Here is a 26,304-nt window from a genome sequence, read left to right on the forward strand (position 1 = left end):
GACAATCCTTCCCTGGAAAGCCCCCACCCCCCAATCCACCTAACCCACCCAAAGTGTAGGTGGGATCCCTTGGGCCTACCTATATACCTTTAGGGAAAGAAGTACAGCCTGCTCGCTCCTGCTCCTTCACAGCAGCTATTTTGAAAGGTCACCAAGAGAGGGCAGGATTAAGGAGGCTCTGCTTCTGCCCCGAAGACCCTGCTAGACCACCAGGCTTGATGGACCATTGGTCTGACTCAGTAAGGCTATTCTTATGTTCTTACACTTTGGATGTCATCTTGGGCTGTGGTGAGGGGAAAGGTCAAGGGGGCATGTCAGGGGGTTTGGGAGTTTCTTTATTTTTTTTTTTCTTTAAAACAATTTGATTATCAGCCCCATAAGGTATAGCAAAGCATAACCAAGGCAATCACACATTCACATCACTCCCTCGTATTGCTATCCATAATCAGCTATCCTATTCATTTGGCAAAACTGGTCCAAGATTTATTGATTAACAAATTGCATCAACTAATCCAATTTCAAACTTTTGTAAATGTTACACATCTCAACTTTGTAGTTAGTCAGTGATGAACTAACTACTCTTAACCAAATAATTTTGATTCACCAATGACAGGATTTGTGATGATGCAAAATCAGTCATTTGCCCTCCTTCTCCAAAGTCCATGATAGTGCCACACATGAACCAGTCCCTGAAGACCATTTCTTCGTCACCACATCCCAACTCCACTCAGCAATTACTTATAGCTTTCCACTCCCACTGTAATAAACCAATCTATCCTCCCATTAAAATAAAACACCACCTTTCTTCTTTCATGCTCTCCTCATCCAACCCTATAGCCTCAGGTGGGAGCGTACATTGAAATGCCATGTCAATATCTCAACTCCCAAACCAAAATTCTCCTACTGCTAAAACTGTCTCCAATTCCTCACAAAGCTAATTGGAACAACACACTTCCTTCTACTCCAGTCAGCTTAACTTTCATATCCCTTAAGTTACCTTGTTCCTTCTCTATGCCTAACCTTTATGCCTCTACTCATTCTAAACTGTTCTAACTCATCATTTCCTATTAAACTTTCCTACACAGCAGTTCCATCCCTATCTTGCAGAAATAGTTCAGTGGTGTTTGGCTCAGCCTATGGTGCCCCCCCACCCCCCACCAGGGTGACACAATGTAATTGTCAAACTTTCCTTAGGATGGGGAGCTGAAAAAAAAAATAGGAAAGGACAATAAGGAGGATCTATCCTTACTGGGTCCAGGTCTAGAGGAATGTAGTTTTGGGGTGTGTATGTGTTTAAGACTCTATTATTCAAGGAAAAATGTATGATTTTGGAGCTAACTCATTCTCCGAACATAAAATACAGAATACAAGGAACAAAGAACATTAATGACTAGAAAATGTGAGTAGAAAGGAAATAAAAATTTAATTACATTTTGTAGGTCAGCAGATGGCTGCATAGATCAAAAGAATGAAGAGACAAGATAGACGGGAACTTTTTAGATAATTTGTTTATGTTTTCCTTCCTCTGCGGGAACTCATCCTAGACACCAGCTGTTGAAAGTCAGTTGAGATACTTGTGTCAAAGCTGGACTTGCCTATTCTACTGCAAAAGTTGTTGGGAGAACCCAAGTTAACAGTAATAATAAGTTTTCCATTTGGATCAAGAGGATTAAACCTAGTCCTCAAGATACACCCAGCCAGTCAGGTTTTCAGGATATCCACAGTGAATATGTATGAGATAAGTTTGCATGCATATTCATTGAATATCCCAAGGACTGGATTGAGAGCCACTGCCACAGATCCATAATACATTCTCTCCATTATGTATCTGCTAATGCTATTGAATTTCTATATCACTGTGTAGTGTAATAAAATGTAATTTCAGTTTATGTTTATAACATAGCCTAAAATAGGGTCCAAGCCGTGTACAATATATAATACACATTCATCAAGAAAGGAACTCCATTTAAAAACAGGATAGAAAAGAGTAAAAGCAAAAGTTAAAATTTTTTTTTTCCTAAAATAATAAGCAATCAACATCTCCATAATAATAATTCTAATAGTCATGCCTTTCTATTAGTAAATAAATACTAGCTGGCTTTTATGGAGCAGTGCTAGAGGTTTTTAGCAAAGGTCAGCTTGGTAAATGTTCCAACACTCATAGAATTCCTATGAGCATTGGAGAACTTACCTCACAGGCCCACGCTAAAATCCTCTAGCGCAGCTTGATAAGAGGGAGCCTATGGGCTCCTTTTACAAAGGTGCATTAGAGCCTTAACGCGTGGAATAACGCGCGCTAGCCGCTACCACCTCCTCTTGAGCAGGCGGTAGTTTTTCAGGTAGCGCTAGCGTGTACTAAAAACGCTAGCGCACCATTGTAAAAGGAGCCATATATGCTACAATAACAAACATAATGAAATGGTAAACCCATAGGTGCAGAAAAAATACAAAGCAATGTTCTAAAGCAGTGTCTCTCAAACTGTGCTGCAGAACAGCTGAATATCAAAGTTAACTGGCTCCCTGGCTAAGTCTAGTGGTCAGACCAGCCTAAATAGCAGGTTTTTCCTTGGTTGTTATGCCTTAGCCGGTCAGTTGATGAATATGTCTACTGTGCCTGGACATAAACCAGAAATTCAAAGCCAGATACGACTCTGGCATTGAGTTTCTGGGTTCATCACTGGCCGTAGGAGGTAGCCAGACTGCCTCTTTTGGTATGAATATCACCTCTAGAAATTTAAATGCAAACTAGGAAAATATTAGTATAGACCAGGGGTAAGGAACTCCGGTCCTCGAAAGCCGTATTCCAGTCGGGTTTTCAGGATTTCCCCAATGAATATGCATGAGATCTATTTGCATGCACTGCTTTCAATGCATATTCATTGGGGAAATCCTGAAAATCCATCTGGAATACGGCTCTTGAGGACCGGAGTTCCCTACCCCTGGTATAGACATTTAGACCAGCTCTAGGGGTTTCTTATAGAATTACCCCCCAGTCTGTAGTGATAAAAACATATTCCTCTTGCAAAATTTACTGTATCGCAATACCTGAGTGGACCTTTATGGTCTGTATCGCACAGGTGATGTGATGGTTTGAATGGGCCAGGCATCAATGGCAGCTCTAGTAGTAGTAGTAGTAGGCTTCAACAGTAGCTCCAAGCAGACTTCTACAGTCTAGCATCCAGTAATATCAAAGAAAAAAAGACAATTCAATTTAAGCATGAATTTTTATAATGAATGTAACTGTTGGGCAGACTACATGGACCATTCAAGCCGAGGGAGATCTTGCCTCACAAATTTGCTTGACTTCTTTGAAGGTGTGAATAAACATGTGGATAAAGGTGAGCCAGTTGATATAGTGTATCTAGATTTTCAGAAAGTTTTTGATAAAGTTCCTCATGAGAGACTTGAGAAAAATGAAGTGTCATGGGATAGGTAGCAAAGTTCAGTTGTGGATTAAGAATTTGTTATCAGATAGAAAACAGAGAGTAGGGTTAAATATTCATTTTTCTCAATGGAGGAGCATAAACAGTGGAGTGCTGCAGGGGTCTGTACTGGGACTGGTGCTATTTAACTTATTTATAAATGATCTGAAAATTGGAACGACGAGTGAGGTGATTAAATCTGCAGATGACACTAAACTATTCAAAGCTGTTAAAACGCATGCGGATTGTGAAAAATTGCAGGCAGACCTTAGAAAATTGGAAGACTGGGCATCCAAGTAGCAAATGAAATTTAATGTGGACAAATGCAAATTGATGCACATTGGGAAGAATAACCTGAATCACAGTTACTAGATGCTAGGGTCCACCTTGGGGGTTAGCGCCCAAGAAAAGGATATGGGTGTTATTGTAGACAATACGATGAAACCTTTCGTCTAATGTGTGGTGGCGGACAAAAAAACAAACAGGATGCTGGGAATTATTAAAAAAGGAATGGTTAACAAGACTAAGAATGTCATAATGCCCCTGTATTGCTCCATGGTGCAACCTTATTTGGAGTATTGCGTTCAATTCTGGTCTCCTTATTTCAAGAAAGATATAGTGGCGCTAGAAAAGGTTCAAAGAAGAGCGACCAAGATGGTAAAAGGGATGGAACTCCTCTCGTATGAGGAAAAACTAAAATGGTTATGCGTAGTGAGTTCTATAAGATCTTACGGGTGGAGATTTCACCTTTGTTGGCATCGGTGTTTAATGCAGCGGTTGAGTCGGGGCGCTACCTTGACATTTGAATACTGCCAAATTATAGTTCTGTTAAAGCCAGGAAAGGACCCGATTCACCCTCAGTTGTATAGACCCATTTCTTTGCTGAACTTTGAGGCCAAGCTTTTTGCAAAGGTCTTGGCTAATCGTTTGGCTCTGGAACTACTGAGCCTCATTTTGGATCAGCAGGTTAGTTTTGTGAAGGGTCGAGCTATTGCAAAGAATGTACGGTATATTCTGGCAGCCTTGGAACGGGCGGCATAGGATCAGCTTCCTTCCCTAATGATCAGCTTTGACACCGAAAAAGCCTATGACTAGGTTGATTGGGGGTTTTTATTTGTGGTCCTGAGAACCTATGGTTTGGACTCTTGGTTTCTCCAAGCTGTGCGAACCCTTTATGGAGATCCCTGGGTAAGGGTGTAGGTGAATGATGTTCTGTCAGATCTATTTTCCATTTGCCGGTGCACATACCATGATTGTCCCCTTTCACCCTTATTGTTCATCTTAACACTGGATCCAGACTAATCCAAAGATCTTAGGGATGGTGGTGGGGGCTCATTATTTCAAAGTGGCGGCCTTTGCAGATGACCTTTTGGTATATTTGACTGATCCTCAGGCCTCATTGCCCGTCCTTTTGGAGAGTTTTCGGGAGTAAGGGGATTTTTCGGGCTTTCGTCTGAATCATCAAAAGTCGGAGGCTCTTGCTTTTCCGGACTCCCTGTGAGAGGACTGGGGACCTGGATTCCCCTTACGCTGGGCAGATCGTTCCTTTCGTTATCTTGGTATTCAGTTGTCAGTGGATGTAAGGGCCTTATACTGATTGAATGTAGATCGTTTGTTGGCTGAAACTAAAAGGCTCCTGTGTCGCTGGATGAATCTTCCTCTCTCGTTGATGGGTCATCTATTTTGAATGGTTGTCTTTCCTAAGTGGTTATGTTTGTTACAAACACTTCCTTTGTTTCTTTTGAAAAAATACCTGACCAGTCTTCAGAGATCGGTTCTCTCCTTTTGTTGGGGTGGGGGGGGCAAGAAGGGTAAGATGAGCAGTAATTTTCTTTACGGATCCTGGTCTACGGGTGGCTTGGGGGTTTCCCTCGGCTCATCTTTATAATTTGGCCTCTTTGCTCCACCACTTGAGGGACTGGCTTTTTGCTGGTTCTCAATACACGGATGTAACCTTGGAGATCAATTATTTTTTACCCTGGGCATTGCCCTATCTATTACATTGGGATGGGAAGCAGCAGTTGTATCCTGGGGCTCATAGCTGTTTGGTTCGCCCACTGCACAGGGCTTGGAGGTGTATGTTGCGGTTTTGGGGCCACTCGTCTTCTAGCTCGGTTCTACTGCCCATATTGGGTAACGCGGCCTTGTGTCCAGGTCAAGATAATATTGTTTTTAAACGATGGACGCAAAAGGGGCTCTGTAATCTGGGGCATTTCCTTCAGGCAGATGGGAATCTCGTCATGGCCCCTGAGTTTCTGGGTCATTTTGTATACCGGCAGCTCTCTCATTATGTCGCTACTCTGCCCAGGGAGTCCCTACAGCATGCCTTTTTGGTCACTTTGCAGGATTTCTTTTTTGATGATAATTGGGATTGGCTCTCGGTGTCTCAATACCATCGCTGGGTGGTTGCTCTGCAGCCGTGGAGAGACTATTACCAGCTTCTTTCTTCTCTGCCGGTGATTCTTTACTTATCTGCAAGGGCTATATAGTAGGTAAGAAATGTATTCTAAATCATTGGCTTCAGGACTCCCCACCCACCATTTGGTATTGGCGCAATAAATTCCATCTTCTAATGGTCTGGGAATCCCTGCCAGCTCGGTTTTCTCATCATCGTAGTAAGATCTTCTTGTCTATTTGGGTGTCTTATTTGGATACTTTACCCCCTCTGATTAAAAGCCAAGTAATCAACCAGCTGCGGAAGCCAGTGGTACCCGTGTTGCCAGTGGGTTAAGGGTGGGACGGGGGTGGTGGTGGGGGTTGAAGGGATTTAAATGTAGGGTGGGGCTTGGCTGAGTCTGGGTATAAGAACCCATCTCGGACTCTGCCTGTCCCCGCCTATTCTGGTGGTTTGTTGTTTTATGCTCTGTATACTGAAAATGCTGTATCAGCTGCTTTGTTTGTTTATACTTTGTCGTTCAATAAACTGCTTTGGGGAAAAAAAAAACGTTTAGGGCTCTTCAGATTGAAAAAGAGACAGCTGAGGGGAGATATGATTGAAGTCTACAAAATCCTGAGTGGAGTAGAAAGGATACAAGTGGATCAATTTTTCACTCCGTCAAAAATTACAAAGACTAGTGGACACTCGATGAAGTTACACGGAAATACTTTCAAAACCAATAGGAGAAAAATTTTTTTCACTCAGAGAATAGTTAAGTTTTGGAACGCGTTGCCAGAGGATGTGGTAAGAGTAGATAGCATAGCTGGTTTTAAGAAAGGTTTGGACAAGTTCCTGGAGGAAAAATCCATAGTCTATTATTGAGAAAGACAAGGGGGAAGCCACTAGTGCTGCTCGATTCACGATTCAAATTGATTCACCGATTCAAATCAGGTGAATCAATTCAAATCAATTCAATTTTCAAAATAATTGGCCTCCCGATTCAATGACCGACCCTTCCCCCATGCCTTCCTAAAGCAGGAGCTGCAGTGCTGCCTCTGGCTGGCTGTCCGCTGCCGCTCCTGCTTGAGGGGGAGGGTCAGTCAGAAAGGCCTCCCCCAGCTTCCCCGCTCTTACCTTTAAGCTAATACGGCAACCTGCAGGATCGCTAGTGCTCTATAGCGATCCCTGCAGCTGTCCGTCGTCCTTCATGGCAGGGAGGCAGGCCTGTGCAGAGGGAAGAGGAGGAAGAGTTCCTTCGCAGTGGGGAGGCAGGCCTGTGCAGAAGGAGGAGGAGGAAAGAGTAAGAGAGGGGAGGGGAGATGCCAGACCTGGGGTGAAGTGAAGGAAAGAGAGAGACCAAACCAAAAAGAGGGGGAGGAAAGCAAAGGAAATGTGCTGGACTAAAGGAGAGAGGGAGAAGAAATGCAAGACCACAAGGGGAAGGGTGCAAGTGGGATAGATACTGCTCCAAAGTAGGTGGGCAGGGTGCAGGATGGCAGGAGAGATAGTAGGAGAAAGCCTGTACCTGGGAAAGGGGATAGAAGAGGTAAGGAAGAGAGAAAGAAGAAGCTGGATATGGGGATAGATAAGATGCTGGGCATGGAGGGAGCATAGGAACAAGGACACAAGGGGGAAAGTACTGGAGAGGAGAATAGGGACAGTGACACAGAAGAGAGATGCTGGATGAAAGGGTAGTTGAGAAAAGGAGAGATGGTGGATCTGAGGATGGTCGGGTCCATCGCTGCAGCTGCGGGGGCATGGAGATGAAAAAAAGGAAAGATGCCAGACCTCCAGGAGAGGAAAGAGAAACAGAAGGGGAGGACAGAGATGGAAGTTGGATGGTTAGCATGGAGAAAGAAGGAGAGCCTGATCAGAAGACAACCAGACCAACATGGGACCAACATGATTTGAAATATAACCAGACAACAAAAGGTAGGAAAAATAATTTTATTTTCTGTTTTGTGATTACAATATGTCAGATTTGAAATGTGTATCCTTCCAGAGCTAGTGTTGGACCGTGAACGTGAGCTAGGATTTAACAGAGTGAGGAAAAGTAGTTTTTGTTTGTTTATTTTGTTTACACCACAGGACCAGTTTGGGTAGGAGAGGGCAAAGGGGGTGAAGAGGCTATAAAATAAACCCACCAGGATGTTTGGAAAAAAACACCCAATTGGGCAGGAAAATCAAATCGAAAAATTGATTCAATAGGCTGAATCAAATCGAATCAATTTTTTTTTTCCTGAATCGGACAGCACTAGAAGCCACTGCTTGCCCTGTATTAGTAGCATGGAAATATTGCTACAACTTGGGTTTTGACCAGGTACTAATGACCTGGATTGGCCACTATGAGAACGGGCTACTCGGCTTGATGGACCATTGGTCTGACCCAGTATGGCTATTCTTATGTTCTTTATCTGCCGTCATTTATCATGTTACTATGTTATCTCATATATTTTTGAAATTACATTACATTACATTAGGGATTTCTATTCCGCCATTACCTTGCAGTTCAAGGCGGATTACAAAAGAATTATCCAAGATGTATTACAAGAACTTACAAAAAAAAAAATTGGTCATTTTCAAAAAGAGTGAGAAATGGGTAAGGTTATTTATTTGGGGTAGTTGGCTTTAGTGAGAGGTGGAGTTTGAGACTTGCGGTATTATTTCTTTTTTCAGAGTTTCATTGAAGAGTATGGTCTTTATTTCTTTTCTAAAAGTCTTGTAGTCGAGGGATGACGTCAGTAGATTGGCGATTTGGTTGTCTAGTTTGGCTGCTTGAGTGGCCAGGAGGCCATCATATAGTTTTTTTCCATTTGACCTCTTTAATTGGGGGGTATGAGAATGTGTGAGTTTTCCTTAATATATTCAGTAATGCTATTAATCTCCCTATTAACAACTGGAATATGATTAACCCTCTGGTAGGCCTTAACTAAACAAATATTCTGGATCCTGCATGGTTCTAACAGCAGGGGAAAATAGAAAGATGAAGTAACAGGTAATAAGTGTTTCACTTCTAGAGAACAGTGCACAGGATATAGGATGAAGAGAGAAACCACAGTGGGCAGTACTGGCTCTGATCTCACCTCACTCTTATTTCTACCAGTAGCTGACCTCTCAAAGCAAAAACTGGCTTGAGAACCATTGAATTAGCACATCTAAGAAGGCCCTTTTAAACATTTGGGTCTGGTTTGCCTATGCCTTAATCTTGCTCTGTTAATAATTGTGCAACTTGTGTACTGTTTTAATGATACAGAATAGTGCATGCATTATTTTCACATCTATTATAGGTAAGCCTAAAACTTATCTTCATACTGTATGCTTACCAAATCTTGGATTTCTGTGTTATATCTATCTATGTCCCTGTTCATTTATTTTTTTTTCTTTTTTGTTTAGACTGACAGGAAGCTTCGTTCCAGATTTAATTGTAAGCATGAATAGCCAGATGTGGCTGCACCTTCAAACTGATGAAAGTGTTGGTTCAATTGGCTTCAAAGTGAACTACAAAGGTAATATTGTACAAAATTTGAAGGATTTCTAATAGTATTTTAATACTTAATATGTACTAATTCTTATGCTTTAATAGAGAAGATTATATATTTTTTAATGTATAAAAGAAACAAACTAAGGGGTCCTTTTACTAAGGTGTGCTAACAGATTTAGAGAGGAGGGGTCATCATAGGGCACTACTGTATTAGCGTGTGTTAATTGAGTTAGTGTGCACAAATAATCAGCACGTGCTAAACACTAAAGATGCTCATAGGGATATTATGAGTGTCTTTAGCATATAATAATAATAATAATTTATTTTCTTGTATACTATTATACCAAAAGTTTGAAGCGGTTCACAACAAAGGATATATACAGCCAATATTTAAAATACAGAATAAACAATTGATGTCTAATGCAGAATAAAAATTATCAGTAAAAAGGATGCATCAGATGAAATCAGTCAAAGTTATGACAGTAGCTCAATTAGTAAGTAGAAAGCTGTTAAAAATCATAATAGATTTGACAGTGACATAATTAAGAGGAAAACATATCAAACAGGCATGTTTTTAGTGATTTTCTAAAGTCAAATTTTAATCTTCCAAGCCATGTATTTAGTTTAGCGGCCTGGAATGATAAAATTCTGTCAAAGAACTTCTTGTATTGACATAATTTAAAAGAAGGGTAAGTAAATAGGTTTATTCTATGAGTACTCCTATTAGAACTATTCATGGAAAACTGGGAGGCAAGATAATCAGGTAGCATCCCAAAAACTGCTTTGTAATTAATGCAGGAAAACTTGAACGGAACTCTAGACTCCACTAGCAACCAGTGAAGTTTTTGATAGTAAGGGGTAATGTGTTCCTATTTTTTTAGACCAAAAATGAGATGAACCACAGTGTTCTGGATTAGTCTTAGTTTTTTGAATATTTTTTGTAAGCCCCTAAATATATAATATATAATATTACAATAATCTAAAATACTCAGGATGGATGCTTGTACCAATAGAGAAAAAGAAGGTTCGTCAAAAAATTTCTTGATGGTATGAAGCTTCCATAAGACTGAAATACATTTTTTCATTGGGAGTTGCGAGAAAAAAATTGCTTTTTTCAGTATTTAATTTTAATTTAGTAGCAGTCATCCAAAGCTCAATTGGGGAAAATTCTACAAACTGCATCTTAGCTTAAGTGCCGGCAGGTGCCTTACCATCACTTAAGTTAATAGGGAAATGTTTTTTGGGTTTTTTAAAGTATTTATATACCTCTTATAACCTAAGTGGACTCAAGGATCTCCCGTATGAGGAACGGCTGGGTAAGTTGCAGCTATACTCACTCGAGGAACGCAGAGAGAGGGGAGACATGATAGAGACGTTCAAATATGTCACGGTCCATATCGAGGTGGAAGAAGATCTCTTTTTTCTTAAAGGACCCACGGCAATAAGAGGGCATCCGTTGAAAATCAGGGGGGAGGGGGAAATTTCATGGCGACACCAGAAAATATTTCTTCACCGAAAGGGTGATTGATCGCTGGAATAATCTTCCACTACAGGTAATTGAGGCCAGCAGCGTGCCAGGTTTTAAGAAAAGATGGGATTGGCATGTGGGATCTCTTCATCGAGGAAGGTAGGGGGTGGGTCATTAGTGTGGGCAGACTAGATGGGCCATGGCCCTTTCTTGCCGTCATTTTCTATGTTTCTATGTTTCTAAGTGCCATACAGCTCATAAGTATACAATGAGCTGTGTGGCATTTAGCACAAATTAATCTTTAGTGCACACTAAGGCCCCCGTTTATCAAGCGTTTTAGCGTGGGCCAACGCAGTAAATGCTCCGATGCTCATAGGAATTGAATGAGCGTCACAGCATTTCCCATAGGAGCAGCGCTGCTATAGCTTCATAAAAGAGGTTTAAATCTGTTGGCACACCATTGTAAAATGTTATAAGCATTACAATATTACCAAATTCATATCATTACATAGAGAGATATGGATATATATATTCTTTTATTTTAAGAAAATTTGCTTGTAAGATAAAGTCTTTTGATACCAAGTTTTAAAAGAACACAGTCTATCAAGAATTGATGCAATGATTGTAAGAAAATTCTGAAATTGTATTAGTAAGATAAACCCTGTGATGCTACATTTTAACAGGAAAACACAACTTCCCAAACAATCCAGAATAACAAATTTGAATAAATCCTCTAAAAGAAAGTTTTGCGATTGACCACTAGTAGGGGCATTTTTTACTAACAAGCACAAAAAAGACCAGCGTTTACTGTGCACTGAGGGTATTTGCAGTAAAAACATGTGGAGGGGCACGATAAAAAAAAAGGTCTAAGTCCCCTTTTGGCCTAAGGCCTTAAACGTTGAAAGTAGAAGCAGGGAAAATGTCCATTAAAAAAAAAACGTCCAAAAGGAGGTTTTTTAAAATAATGGCCTGCCTCTACGTTCAGCTGTTTAAACGCCCAGACCACCATTATAAACTTACACCATATAATCACCATATAATCAACCTAAAAAAAATTTACTAACTATCCCATCTCTAAAAATCATCGGTACACGGAGAGCAGACATCTTTACTGTAGCAGGTCCACAAGCGTGGAACTCCCTTCCTCAGTATATCAGAATGGAACACGATATCTCAGCTTTTAAAAAACTTTTAAAATCCTATTTGTTTAGGGATGCCTATGATCTTTAAAGCCCTAATGGATATACTTTGCTTATATTAATTTTCTCAACGAGTGCCTTGTAACTATTTACCCAACCTTTCGTTTTTTCCCTTTTTTCCTAAGCCCTTATTGTAACTTTGCCCCCTTTCCCTCGCTTTCCCGTTAGTCATTATTGAAATTTGCTGTTTTTAAATGTTTATAAATGTTTCTATGTTTTATGATATTATGTACATCGCTTAGAATATTTAAATAGGCGATATATCAAGAGTTAAATAAACTTGAAACTTAAACTAAGCCCCAAACGTCCAAAACAAGAGCTTTTAGGCGAAGGAGAAGCCAGTCCTTCGCCTAAAAGCTGGATTCTGTAACTAGTGTTTGTCAAAAACAACACTGATTACAGAATCCCCCGCCCCTCACTACAACGATCTGGACAGGAGGGAGCCCAAGCCCTCCTGCCCTGTCGAACCGCGACCCCCCCCCCCCCCCGCTGTCTTCGGGGCAGGAGGGAGCCCAAGCCCTCCTGCCCCATGGCACCCCCGAACCCCCAACTTGATCAGGACAAGAGAGAGCCCAAGCCCACTTACCCCGCGATCCCCAACCCCCCACTCCCGCCGAATCCGATGGGGCCAGGAGGGAGCCCAAGCCATCCTGGCTCGGTGATCTCCAACCCCCCTCCTCCCACACGATCCGGCCAGGAGGGAGCTCAAGCCCTCCTGGCCCGGTGATACCCTCTAACCCCCACCCCCCACTAAAATACAGGTAGGAGGGATCCCAGGCCCTTCTCCCCTCGACGCAACCCCCCATGACCACCCTCCTGAACCCCCGATCGACCCCACGCCGACCCGCGACCCCCCCCACCGACCCCACAACCCCCCACCCCCCTTCCCCATACCTTAAAATTGTTGGTCGGAGGGACGGGTGCCAAGCCCGTCCATCCGACAGACCAGCCATCTCAGCAATGGATGGCCTTAGGGCCTGATTGGCCTAGGCAACTCAATCCCCGCCTACAGGTGGGGCTTGAGGTGCCTGGGCCAACCGGAATTGGCCAAGTTGTCTTAGGCCCTCCTGCCCGTATTTTAGTGGGGTATGGGGGTTAGAGGGTGTTGCCGGATCCCTCCTGGCTGGTTCGTGTGGGAGGGAGGGGGGTTGGAGTTCGCCGGGCCAGGAGGGCTTGGGCTCCCTCCTGGTCCCATCAGACATGGCGGGGGGGGGGGGGGGGGTGGGGGATTGCAGGGCAAGAGGGCTTGGGCTCCCTCTTGCCATGATCGAGTGGGGAGTTCGGGGGAGTGCAGCGGGGCAGGAGGGCTTGGGCTCCCTCTTGCCCCGATGTCAGCGGGAGGGTCGCGATTCACCAGGGCAGGAGGGCTTGGCCTTTTTCTGCCCTGATCGTGTCGCGGGGTTCGGGGGTGCCGCGGGGCAGCAGGGCTTGGGCTCCCTCCTGCCCCGATAGTGTGTGTGGGGGTGTGATGTATCGTGGCAGGAGAGATTGGCCATCTCCCCTGCCGTGATGCAATCACTCCTGTACCCGAACTGCCACAATCCACGGCAGAAGAGATTGGACATCTCTCCTGCCGCGGATCGCGGCAGTTCGGGTAGAGGGATCTCATATCATGGTAGGGGAGATGAGGCATCCTGAAGTGACCTGAAGAAAAGGTATTTGGGCTGAGGGGTGGAATGGTAGGGAGAGAGAGTCTGCTGGACGAGCTGGAAGTGGGTGGGAAGGGAGGAAGAGGGAAGGCTTCTGGGTCAGTCACCGGCAGCATGTAGGACTTGCTGTAGGACCTGCAGCTGAGTGATCTGGTCTGAGCCCAAACTGGGCAATCTAGGCCCACTTTTGGCTATGCCGTTGGTTTGAAGAACACTGCTTGTGAGGTTGATCATAGGCAGCATTATTCATATACCACAGGAATGATTATCATAAGGTTCTGTGCTACTGCAGGTTAGTCACCTCCATGGGAAATTTAAATGTGTCAGAAATCTAACTTATTACTTTTGATAACTAAAGTGTTGAGAAAACACTGGAGGATGTTGGAAGTGGATCCATGTTTTTTAAAAGTAAGTCATGAGGTAACATATAGTAAAAATCGTAATGTCAAAGATCTGCTCTGTCCATTGTTGTGTTGGCAGAGATGTCTGGTGGACAAAAAGGACATTGGAAAAGCAATTGTGTTTTCTGTCATACTTGTATGATGATTAAAGGAGAAAAAAGTCTTTATTTTATGTAAAAGGATGATTAAGACAAAGAGAGACACCACATGTCAATCAAGACATTTATCATTTAATGTGTCCTTGTCAACTTTATTATGTGGGACAAACTACATGATTATTGAAAATTCAATTGAGTGAGCATAAATATAATATTGAACCATGAGAGAGGTGTAGATTATTTAATTATGCACTGTTGGACTTCTCACCATAGGTTTGCTGATTTGAGATGTACGGTTTTGGAGTCAGTTTGAGCTTCTATACATTGAGGAAATTTGAAAAAGAAACTACATCAAACTGAGTAGCGCTGGATTTTTTTTTTTTTCTTTACCGACTGTCTGGCCAATGGTTTGAATGCCAGAGTTGAGTGGTTTGGATTTTTAAAATAGGTTTTGATGATTGGTGTGATGTCTACTGGAAGAATGAAAACGGAAGTAATATCCCTCCTGCAGTTTGATTTTAAGACAGGGCACCATTGTGAATTAGTTTTGCACAGGTTGAATTTTGACACTCCCCTGATGTTGGGTTACTGAATGGAGATTGCTCTGATGAGTCGGATACATTCTTGATTATTTATGTGCACATGTGAGAAGAATTTCAGATATTTAAAGGGATCAACAATACTGTTATAATTTTTATCCTTTGATGTGTGATTGTACTGCAGGTTGTTGGAAGCCTGTTCTATTCTGCAAGCTTTCTTAAGTTGTATGGTAGAGGACAGCATATGGATTTGAATATTTTAAGCTGTCACATAAGTCTGAGAATGTTTTTCTCCACTGTTTATGTTATTTAGGGGGTCTTTTACTAAGGTGCGCTAGCCGATTTAACATGTGCTAAATGCTACTGAACATAAGAAATGCCTGCACCGGATCAGACCTGGGGTACATCCAGTCCGGTGATCCGCACACGCGGAGGCTCAGCCATTCATACCCTGGTGCATACATTATTCACTTGTATCCCTCAATGTGTCCTGCAAGAAGATGTGCGTCCAATTTTCCCTTAAATCCTAGAATGGTGGTTTCCTCCATCATCTCTTCCGGGAGAGAGTTTCAGGCGTTCACCACTCGCTGTGTGAAGCAGAACTTTCTGACATTTGTCCTGGCCGTGTCCCCTCTCAGCTTCAGGCCATGACCTCTGGTCCGAATCTGGGTCACATTCGCCAATGTGAATAAAGCTATTTCTTGCTCTCCATCCTTTCCCCCTGCTGGTGAGTGAGCTTGCTCCATTTTGTCGATTCCTTTTAGCAATTTAAAAGTCTATCAGATCCCCTCTCAGTCTTCTCTTCTCAAGGGTGAATAATCCCAGTTTTCTGAGGCGATCTTTGTAGCTACTGCGCCCATTATATTCTATGGACGCATTAGCATTTAGCGCACGCAAAATTGGCTAGCACGCCTTAGTAAAAGACCCCTTAAGTGCTGTGTATATCAATTTCCAACCCTGTGCAGTTTTTTCCAGCAATACTAAGGGCTCCTTTTACGAAGGTGCGTTAGGGCCTTAACGCGCAGAATAGCGTGCGCTAAATTGCCGCGCGCGCTAGCTGCTTCCGCCTCCTTTTAAGCAGGCGGTAGATTTTTGGCAAGAGCGCGCTAATCTTCCGCGTGCGCTAAAACCGGTAGTGCACCTTCGTGAAAGGAGCCCTAAGTATTGTTTCTAATTTATGAAACTGTTGATTCCCTTGTGGATTTATGTGTTGCAAACCCTCCCCACAAAACTTATTTTTACCAGACCTTAATAATTCACCCCCCCCCAAAAAAAAAAAAAAAAAAAAAAAAGGTCAGGTCAGAAAAAAAAATTATCAGCATATAATATGACAACAACATTTATAAGACATCTTGATGTAGCATGAACAGCCATACTGAATTCCTCATACAAATAGTAGAAAATCAAAACATGTTCCACTGTATCCATCTGAAACATCAAAATATTTTGTCACTTAAGCAACATCATGTTATGATCTGCGTATGTTTTCAGTTACTTGCACAGTGATACAAACTGCAAGGTTTCTATTTGGTGTTTCATAGCTTCGAAGTGCCATGTTACATAGGTGTTTTTTCAATTTTTTCAATATATGCAGGTTTTATGTAAATAGCATACATATACTCAAATATAAACTGACCCAAATAAAAACTGAGGTAACCTTTTTTCCACAAAAAAGGGGGAAAAAAGGTTGACTCAAATATAAATGGGAGGGGGAGGAGTTTTATTCAAGTGACCTACCCTGTCAGGCTCTGTACCCTGTCCCCCTCCTTGCCAGGTTTTGCACCCAGCCTCCGCCCTCCCTGCCTTGACAGGCTGTACACCCTGTTCCCCTTCCCTTCATGCCCTGTCACGCTCTGCACCCTGTGCCCCCTCCCTTCCGATGCCTTGCAGCCTCCACTTGGCCTGCCGTAAGACCTGGTGGTCTAGCGATGGGACGGAGCAGGAGGTATCCCTCCCACATCCTGTCCTGGACAATTTTAACAATTATCAGCTCCCTCCCACTTCCCCGATTAGTAAATATGGTACCTTTAAAATCCCTGGTGGTCTAGTGATGAACCGGGGCAAGAGCAATCTTCCTACACTCTCGCCCCATGCAGAGTCGCTATCTGAATGGCTGCTGCAAGTTTTTGTGGCAACTGCGAGACTACGGGAACTTGCAAGTTTGCTGTGAGAACTCGTGACAGCCTTTCAGATAGCGGCTCTGCACGGGGCAGGAGCGTAGGAAAATTAATCCTACTTTGATTAACTACTGGACCACCAGGAATTTTAAAGGTACAGTATTTAATAATTGAGGATGCAGGAGGAGGTGAGAATTTAGAGTTGATCGAGACAGGAGGGGGGAGGGATTCCTCCTGTTCAATCCCAAAGCTGGACCACCAGGTCTTATGACAGGCTTGATGGAGGTCTTTAACAGGTCCGGGAGGGGGGGGTGGGTGGCCACTGACCTGAATATAAACTGAGACCCCCATTTTGGGCCATTTTTTGACCAAAAAAATCTTGGTTTATATTTGAGTATATGCATTAAATACGATTTACTTATGTTTTTGTACTCCTTTTCAAATGGGGCAAAAGTGATTCTTCCTGAAAATGTGTACCACATAAATGAATAATTTTGGAGATTGGAATTTGGGTGTTCTATGGTGATTTTACTTAGGGCTGTAGTTATCAATGTGGGCTACCATTTAGACATATTATTTTACCATTAACTAATGCTATTTTAACACAGGTCCCATTGAATACAATGACACCTAGTTACTAATAACTAGGGTAAAATAACACACTTTAATGATAGCCTATGTTGATAACTTTCCACCTCAGATGATTAACTTAAATATTTAAGTAGTGATATTTATCCACTAAGAGAGTAATTTTATAACAGGTTGCCTAGGTCAAAAAAGAAGATGGATGTCTATTTTAGGCCAATTTTATAAAAATGTTTGTGCCTATGGAGCCCTTGTACTAAACTACATTAAAATCTTTAGCTAGTGATGGGGCCTTCCCACTTTTTTTTTTTTTAAATTGCAGGTTGTGCATTTACATTCTGATTAAGTGTGGTACCTGCTCACAGGTAATGCTTCCATGCCCATTCTCCATTCATTCCATGCTCCTTGACAGAAAAGCCCTGATTCGACATATGGTGTCTAAAAATTAAGCATTGAGGAATGTGTTACATAGCATCTGTCAATCTTCATTTTGGTGCTGTTTATTGAATCACACCTAGCAGTGCATAAAATGGACTTAGGTGCCCCCTATTTATGCCAGGGTTTTCTTGGTCTAAATACTGGTGCCCAAGTCCATTTTAGGCGCCTACATAGAAAAAACACCTAAGATCTATCCTTAACCTCAATCACATTCTGGTAGGTGCCTTCAGCTAGGTGCCTACCTGAAATAAGTAGATGCCTAAGAATGTTATAATGCCTCTCTATCGCTCCATGGGGCGACCTCACCTGGAGTCTTGCATTTAATTCTGGTCTCCTTATCTCAAGAAAGATATAGCGGCAGTAGAAACGGTTCAAAGAGCGACCAAGATGATAAAGGGGATGAAGCTCCTCTCACAAGAGGAAAGACTAAAAAGGTTAGGGCTTGGTAAAGAGATGTCTGGGGAGAGATATGATTGAAGTCTACAAAATCCTGAGTGGAGTAGAACGGGTATAAGTGGATCAATTTTTCACTCCGTCAAAAATTACAAAGACTAGGGGACACTTGATGAAGTTACAGGGAAATACTTTTAAAACCAATAGGAGGAAATATTTTTTCACACAAAGAATAGTTAAGTTCTGGAATGCGTTGCCAGAGGTTGTGGTAAGAGCAGATAGCGTAGCTGGTTTTAAGAAAGGTTTGGACAATTTCCTGGAGGAAAAGTCCATAGTCTGTTATTGAGAAAGCCTCTGCTTGCTCTGGATCGTAGCATGGAATGTTGCTACTCTTTGGGCTTTTGCCAGGTATTAAGTGACCTGGATTGACCACCATGAGGATGAGCCCATTGATGGACCATTGGTCTGACCCAGTAAGGCTATTCTTATGTTCTAGCTTAGTGTTATTTAGCTGGCCAAGAGCCATTTGCAGTCAGCTAAATAGCAATGAATAATGGGCAGAATGAGTGATGTGTGTATTTGTGGTATTTAGATGCTAACTCTTACTTCAGCTCTGTGTTTGTCATAAATGTTGACACCTAACCGTGGAGAAAGAAGATTTCTAAGGTGGAGTGGAGGAGTAGCCTAATGGTTAATGCAGCAGTCTAAGTTCCTGGGGAACTGGGTTCAAGTCCCATTGCAGCTCCTTGTGACCTTGGAGCTTCTTGTGACCCTGAGAAAGTCACTTAACTCCCCATTGCCCCAGATGGAAAAAAGAAACTTAGTGCATCCATATAATGTGTATAGTGCTGTGAATGTCTAATAGCACTATAGAAATGATTAGCAGTAGTTAAAGCTGGGACTGAGTAATAGAAAGCAGGGTTTGGGAGTATCAGGAGGAGGGGACATAAATTGGTTTTGGGAAGTGAAAATGGAAGATTTAGGTGAATGTAGCCTTGAATCCTTAACCCTACTCCTCTGCCCTCCAACCCATCCAGCTGATTAATTGTTCCCCTTACTGTATCCATGACATCCTGTTTGTCTGTCTTGGCTATTTAGATTGTAAGCTCTTTTGAGCAGGGACTGTTTCTTCTTCTTTGTGACTCTGTGCTGTATGCATCTGGGGGCGCTATAGAAATAATTAATAGTAGTAGTGGTAGTAGCAGTATGAAGAGAACAGGAATAGAAATAATAAATGGAGAGATGGGTGATGGGGTAAAGGGAGTATGTAGAATGGGGAGGGGGAGGGGATAAGGAATGGAGAAAGAATGTTCCGATAAAGAGGATAATGGGGAAAGGTAACTAGAGCCCCAAGATAACTAAAAGCTATCAGGTAAGCAAACATTAATAAGTTGTACAGACAAATGGGAAAAAGGCAACATTGTGAAAGATGTGCATACTAATGCTTGGAACACGGGAACAAAAGTTCCTGATCTAGAGACTATAATGGGGTCTGTTATAGGGGAAAATACCCTCCAGGGATTCAAGACAAAGTTGGACAAGTTCCTGCTAAACTGGAATGTACGCAGGTGAGGCTGGACTCATTTAGAGCACTGGTCTTTGACCTGGGGGCCGCCGCGTGAGCTGACTGCTAGGCACGATGGACCACTGGTCTGACCCAGCAGCGGCAAATCTTATGTAAGCTGACTTGGATATAGGGAAAATTATGGAGATTTGGTACACAGAGAGCCATGACTGGGATAGAGTTATACCATGTTATAATCTATTCATGAAGGACAGGGTTTACAAGGTATGGAGGTGGCAGTGTAGGTTAACATCTGTGTGCAGTGGTGATATATACTCAGGGCAGAATTAATTCATCGAGGGCCCCTAGGCACCCAAGTATACTGAGCCCCCTGCCCCGTCCCACTCCACCATGCGCCCAGGTGGAAACAGGAAGCTGCGTCAGAGGGAAGCTTTGGGCAAGCAGCACTGCTTGCACAATTACAGTTCCCATTGCCTTTCTTACCCACGTTGCTTGCTTGTCTTACTTTCCGTCGATGGGGGTGGGGCCTGCGTTGCCGATCGGAGGGGGGGCCGCGTTGGCGATCAATGCTGGAGGGGCCCTTCGCTGTTTGGAAAAAACAATGTTGATGCCCTCCTTCATTGTGCCTCCTGACCATTTTGGGCCCTAGGCTCGTGCCTACTTGGCCTATTGGTTAATCCTGCCCTATATATACTGACCTCCCTCGTAGACTTTATTGAAGAAAAATAATAGTTAAAGGGTAGCTGTATTAGTCAGGTGTAACAAAAGTGGCTGAAACAGGTGGCATTTAAAGAGTAAGCAATTTATTGAGGCATGAGATTTCAAGGAGCAGCGTCTACTTCACCAGATTCCTTTAACAAAGGTAGGCTCAGGTCCTTGAAAGTTCAGGTCTCAATAAATTGGTTACTCTGTCACCTGTCTCCATCATGCTTTGCAGGTTTTTATCTTTTAATTTTTAATGGAGGGGTATATTTGTTTAATTTTGTTTTGTTTTGTTTTTTAATCTTTTCTTTAGTTAATGGAGTTCCTTTTCTTGGAGATTAAAATTGTAAACCGCTCTGTTGTTATTGTAAAACATAAACAAACAAACTTTTTGTAGGTAATTTAAATTTACCAGATGTTGGTTGGGATATTCCAGCTGTGGTATTGTCTGAAAGTATGGAAATCCTGCATTCTCCACAGGGAGAATTATTTCAGCAACTGGTGATGGGGCATGGAACCCACATGGGAAGGGATGATACTAGATCCCAGGTACTTATTAATGGAGAGAGTGTTTCTAATGTTGTAACAGGTGATCACCCGACATCCAACACTCGCTGAAAAGTGATGTTAAGTTCCAGAATACAGATAGGCATGCTTCGTTCTTCAGGGTCTTAGTCTTCAGGAATGCTAACTTTTACAAGCTAAGGAATACTCAATGGGTTGTTGGCTAGATGAAAATATTATGAAGCCCAGATAAAAAGATTTAGTAAAAAGGGGGAGGGGGGATTTAGTTAGGTTTTGCTAAGCATCTGCAATTAGGGTGCCTAGCAGCACCTAATGTAGGCATCCTTTATAGAATCCTGCCTAGCATCTCCTAAGCATGCCAATATATTAGATCAGGTTTACTTGGCCTAGTTTACTAACACCTAACTCAAACACCTTGCAACATCTAAGTCAACCACACCTATTCTCTGCTCCAACCACATCTACTTTTCAGGTGTTGCTAGGCGCAGCTCAGTTCCACGCGGAACTTCTTAATTCTATGAACATTGGAACTTTTACCACAGCGGTTAGCAATTAAAAAAAAAAAAAAAAAAAAATCCTATCATGGCTTGGTAAAAGGGGGCCTAAATCTTTATTACATTTTTTTTTTGTATTGCCTCTCAAAAATTTCAGAAATGTACTGTATTATCAATATAATTAAAAGTTATCTACAGCTTATATGTTGACTTATTTATGCATAGTAAAAACAAACAATCAAAAAAAAAATCGGCAAACAGCTGAAGAGCTTGAATCAGCTTTCATGATGATTTATTATATTCTCTTTTTGTTTGATAATTTAATTGGATTCTTTTTCCACAGAATAATTGGACTTGTCTCACTTCCCAGTAATGTTCTTTATTTATGTAAGAGCTATCAAGGTATTGCAAAGTATATACAGTTTGAGCACTGCAATATACTCCAGAAAAAAAAAAAAAGTGTACACATACACACTCTATATATAGAATTTGGTGGCAACTGATTAGCTTAGAGGCATGCCCCCCTCTTTTAAAAATAAAAATAAAATACTAAATGTATATATATATATATATATATACATATATATACATACATACATACACTACTACTACTTTGTAAAGCCTGCTACTACCGTGCAAAGCCTTTTCAAGTAAATTAATTAATCTGATCTCAGTGGCTCCTTTTACGAAGGTGCGCTAGCGTTTTTAGCGCACGCACCAGATTAGCTCGTGCTAGCCAAAAAACTACTGCCTGCTGAAGAGGAGGCGGTAGTGGCTAGCGCGCGCTATTCCGTGCATTAAGGCCCTAACGCGCCTTCATAAAAGGAGCCCCAAATGTTTTGGAAGAGGTAGAACTGTGGATGTTGCAGTTCAAGTTGAAACTTAATAATGAAAAAAACAAGATTTTTTTTTAGCTAGTCCCAACGATAAAATCCAGGAAATGACTATCCAAATGAATGGTCAATATTTTGAAATAGTATCTAAACTGAAAATTCTGGGAATAACTTAAGATCGTTGTTTAACTTTTAGGAAGCTTACTGATCAATTGACCAAAAAATGCTATGCGATTTTATGGAAATTGAGGACTATTAAGAAATATTTTGATACAGAGTCTTATAGGCTATTGGTTCAGTCTACTATATTGTCCAAACTAGATTATCGTAACATCATTTATCTGGGGTTAACAAAAAATACATTTTTAAGACTGTGATTGGTTCAAAATGCCGATGTTTGAATTTTGGATTGAAGAAATATAACCATGTAAGTCCCTTTTACATCAAATTGCATTGGCTTCCATTCGATGCCAGAGTGATTTTTAAATTTGGGTGCATCTGTTTTAAGGCACTTTTCAGTTTATTACCTTTTTGTTTGGTTTCTCATTTGAAATTATTTAAGTCAAATAAATATACAAGAAACTCCAGTATGTTCACCTTCCCCTCTTCAAAGGCGTTTCGTTATAAAAATTCCCTGGATAGAACATTAGTACTTCAAGCAGAGAAGATGAACTCCTGGATATGTCCTTTGATTGTTCAATTTCGATCTTACTTCAAATTTAGGAAGTTGTTGAAAACTTATTTATTCGACAAATTTGTATGTTAACTTATAACAATATATTAGTGATGTTGTATTTTAAATAGGTATAAGTATTTTATTGAATTGTATTTCTTCACTGAAATGTTTCAGGGTTTTTTTTTCTTGTTGTAAACCGCCCAGAACTACTGGTAGTGTGGTATATAAGAAAATAAATTATTATTATTAGCACAGATTAGTAAAGGGACCCTTAAAAAAAGATCTCTTTTTCTAAAGTGAATTATTGCTATTGCAAGTATAATGCATGTTGTAAGTATAATGTATGTTGAAATCCTGCTATACTTTAACATCCAATGTACATTAAATCATTTTAATGTACTTGTGTTAATTAAAAAAAAAAAAAATGCACGATATGGAGGTAATGAGAAATTTTGCAAATTACCTTGTCTATTATCACAGGACCTCATATTCAAACTAAAACAAATACAAAATATGACACAAGCATGCTAATGCAAAATGTTTAACTTCACCTTCAGTTGTGTACTTAACATTTTGCTCCAACATGTTGTATTTGTCAACTTGTTAATTAAATATGTTCCATTAATGTATGCCTTAAAATAGAAACAATTATATAGATATGTCACTCGCTGTTTGAGTATATCAAAATATATTCCTAAATGCCTTTTAATTCCTTGTTTTTATAATTTTTCAAGCTTTTTCTTATGTTTATATAAACTTTCAATTCATTTAATGTTGTTATATGTATGGACCTTCGGACTACATCTGGGCACTTTGATATTGGATGCTATACTCTTCGTGAGTCCAATCTTTATTAAATACGTTATGTTCTTTGTTTTTAATTTTTAACTTTTAACTCTTCATTTTATATTGTTTCATTTTCTAAATACTACAATTGGAAGAACATCACTTAACTTATTGGTGATTAATTCTTCTTTCACCCCTCCCTTATCACCAGTAAGTTAAGTGATGTTCTTCCAATTGTAGTATTTAGAAAATGAAACAATATAAAATGAAGAGTTAAAAGTTAAAAATTAAAAACAAAGAACATAACATATTTAATAAAGATTGGACTCACGAAGAGTATAGCATCCGATATCAAAGTGCCCAGATGTAGTCCGAAGGTCCATACATATAACAACATTAAATGAATTGAAAGTTTCTATAAACATAAGAAAAAGCTCGAAAAATTATAAAAACAAGAAATTGAAAGGCATTTAGGAATACAGTAGTACCTCGGTTTACGAGTGCACCGGTTTGCGAGTGTTTTGCAAGACGAGCAAAACACTCAGCAAACTTTTGTCTCGTAAACCGAACACTGCCCCGATAAATGAGCACTCAGCAATGGTGGCCCAGGGGTGAGTACCTGCCTGCGGGTGCTTCACAGCGATTCGAAAGTGGTGCCTTCCTTGCCTCGGGGTCCCCATGCGGCTGCCCTCCTGCTTCGGCGATGCTTCTGCCGTCCGTCAGCGCTCTTCCGGCTCCCATCTAAACTGGCCGCCATCCTGAATGAGCATGCGCGACTTCACCTCTCTCCTCTCCTAAGTCAGACGCTGCCCCGACAACACGCTCACCATGTGTTTCTTCAGCACCTTTGGATGTACACCATCTGACCCCATCGCTTTGCCTACCATTTGTGATTTTTTTTTCTGTCCAATTAACTATGAGGGCACTGACACTGAATGAGGCCATTGCCCACATGGCTGCCAGCTCCTCTCTGACTTCCCTCATGGACTACCTCAGCATTAACCACATTCATGTGGCTGTCGGGGGGGGGGGGGGGGTGTTATTTAGCAGCACTACCCTGTTGATTATCAATTCCCCCAGTCTTTAAAGTCCTGTATCTGAAAAGGTACTTCTATTCCCTGGACTCCACCTCTTCTGTGACAGCAAAAAATCAGCATGGAAAGGTATAGTTACAATTTTACTGACTCATAACTGTTGTGTAATACTTTCTATAGAGACCATTTTTATTCATAGAAAAACAGCATACTTTGCACACAAAGAGGCCACTAGCTCTTTGGTTGGTATTTTAGCTTCTACTCGCTTGAAAACTAAGTCCAGCTTATTATAAAGTTGTTTCCCCTATCATTAAATGACCTGCAAACTTTCTTTTGAGTTGCTGAATAGATTTAAAATAGTACTTTTGTTTCATACATATAAAGCATAGAAATGTATTGCTGAACAAGTTTGATACAAATTCATTAGTTAAAAAACATTTCATTCAACTTTGGTAAAAGCAGGTTTCTTTTTCTTTGTTTCTACATGTGAATATGCAGTAGCAAAGATCATTATCCAATACATCAAACACTCATAGGAGACTGTTTCCAAAATTTATTCTCAATGAAGTACGTCAGAGTAACCCAGACATTCCTAGATGAATATTTCATCAAATAAGATCATTGAGTGACGATGCTAGCTCAATAGAAGCTACTCTGTGTATTTCTTTTCATTATACCATTCCCACATTTTAATTTATGATTCAGTGCATCGTATCTATTGGAGATTATGCTAATATCACTTTAGCCCCTAGAGGGCACACTGTTGTAGCACACATGATACTTTTCAAATAATTATGGTAGTATGTATGCTCGTTGCAAAACTGTAGGACTGGAAGTGGACAAGTGATATCTATGGCCATAAAAAGAGATGTATATGCGTATTGTGTGTGTGTGTGTGGGGGGGGGGGGACAGAAGCTAGATAGCAGATAACCCGGCTGTCTCTGCTTCCTTCTAAAGGACAGAAGTTGCAAGAGCTTGATATCTAGGAAGAGGAAGAAAATAACTAGTGCTTTAAGATGAGTTAGGTGGGAATGAAAATATTAGTTTCAGCCTGGTGAGGCATAGTTAATACAGTCAGGATGGGAGAGTGGTAAAGCCTAAAATTCCTCTAATAGATTTCACTGGGTGTCTATCACTACTACTACTATATCTTATTTATTTAGTACTACTAGACAAAGAGGTGCTGGACACTAACACACTGTTTGGTGTGGATTTTGAGCTGGCAGAGTGATTGAGCTGTACTTCTTCGAAAATGTGGCCGGCGATGCATTGACAGTGGCCTCCATTGGATGGTGTGGATCTGGAAGACATGGATCCAGCAGGATGACACAACCTGTCACACTGCATGTGAAACAATTGAGTTGTTGGAAGTGACATTTCCCGTCCGTGCCATCTCATGCACTGGGGACTAGAACTGGCCATCAAGATCTTACGATCTGACGCTATGTGACTTCTTTCTTTAGGGTTTGATGAAGTTGTGCATTTATGCCAACAAACCAACATCAATTCTTCAGCTGAAGAGGAGATTTGACACATCAGTGTAGGACTTAAGCTGTAATTA

General features: G+C 41.3%; 1 protein-coding gene across 1 annotated transcript in view; it reads left to right on the forward strand.

The window, feature by feature from the left end:
- The window catches only part of CSMD3 (CUB and Sushi multiple domains 3), a 1,852,015-nt gene that overhangs the window by 879,793 nt on the left and 945,918 nt on the right, over positions 1-26,304 (forward strand). Inside the window, exon 13 of the mRNA XM_033933128.1 lies at positions 9,193-9,305. Within this exon, the coding sequence (XP_033789019.1) occupies positions 9,193-9,305 (113 nt within the window). The remainder of the gene's footprint in view (positions 1-9,192; positions 9,306-26,304) is intronic.

The sequence above is a fragment of the Geotrypetes seraphini genome, chromosome 2 (assembly GCF_902459505.1).
Source record: "Geotrypetes seraphini chromosome 2, aGeoSer1.1, whole genome shotgun sequence".
Taxonomy (NCBI): domain Eukaryota; kingdom Metazoa; phylum Chordata; class Amphibia; order Gymnophiona; family Dermophiidae; genus Geotrypetes; species Geotrypetes seraphini.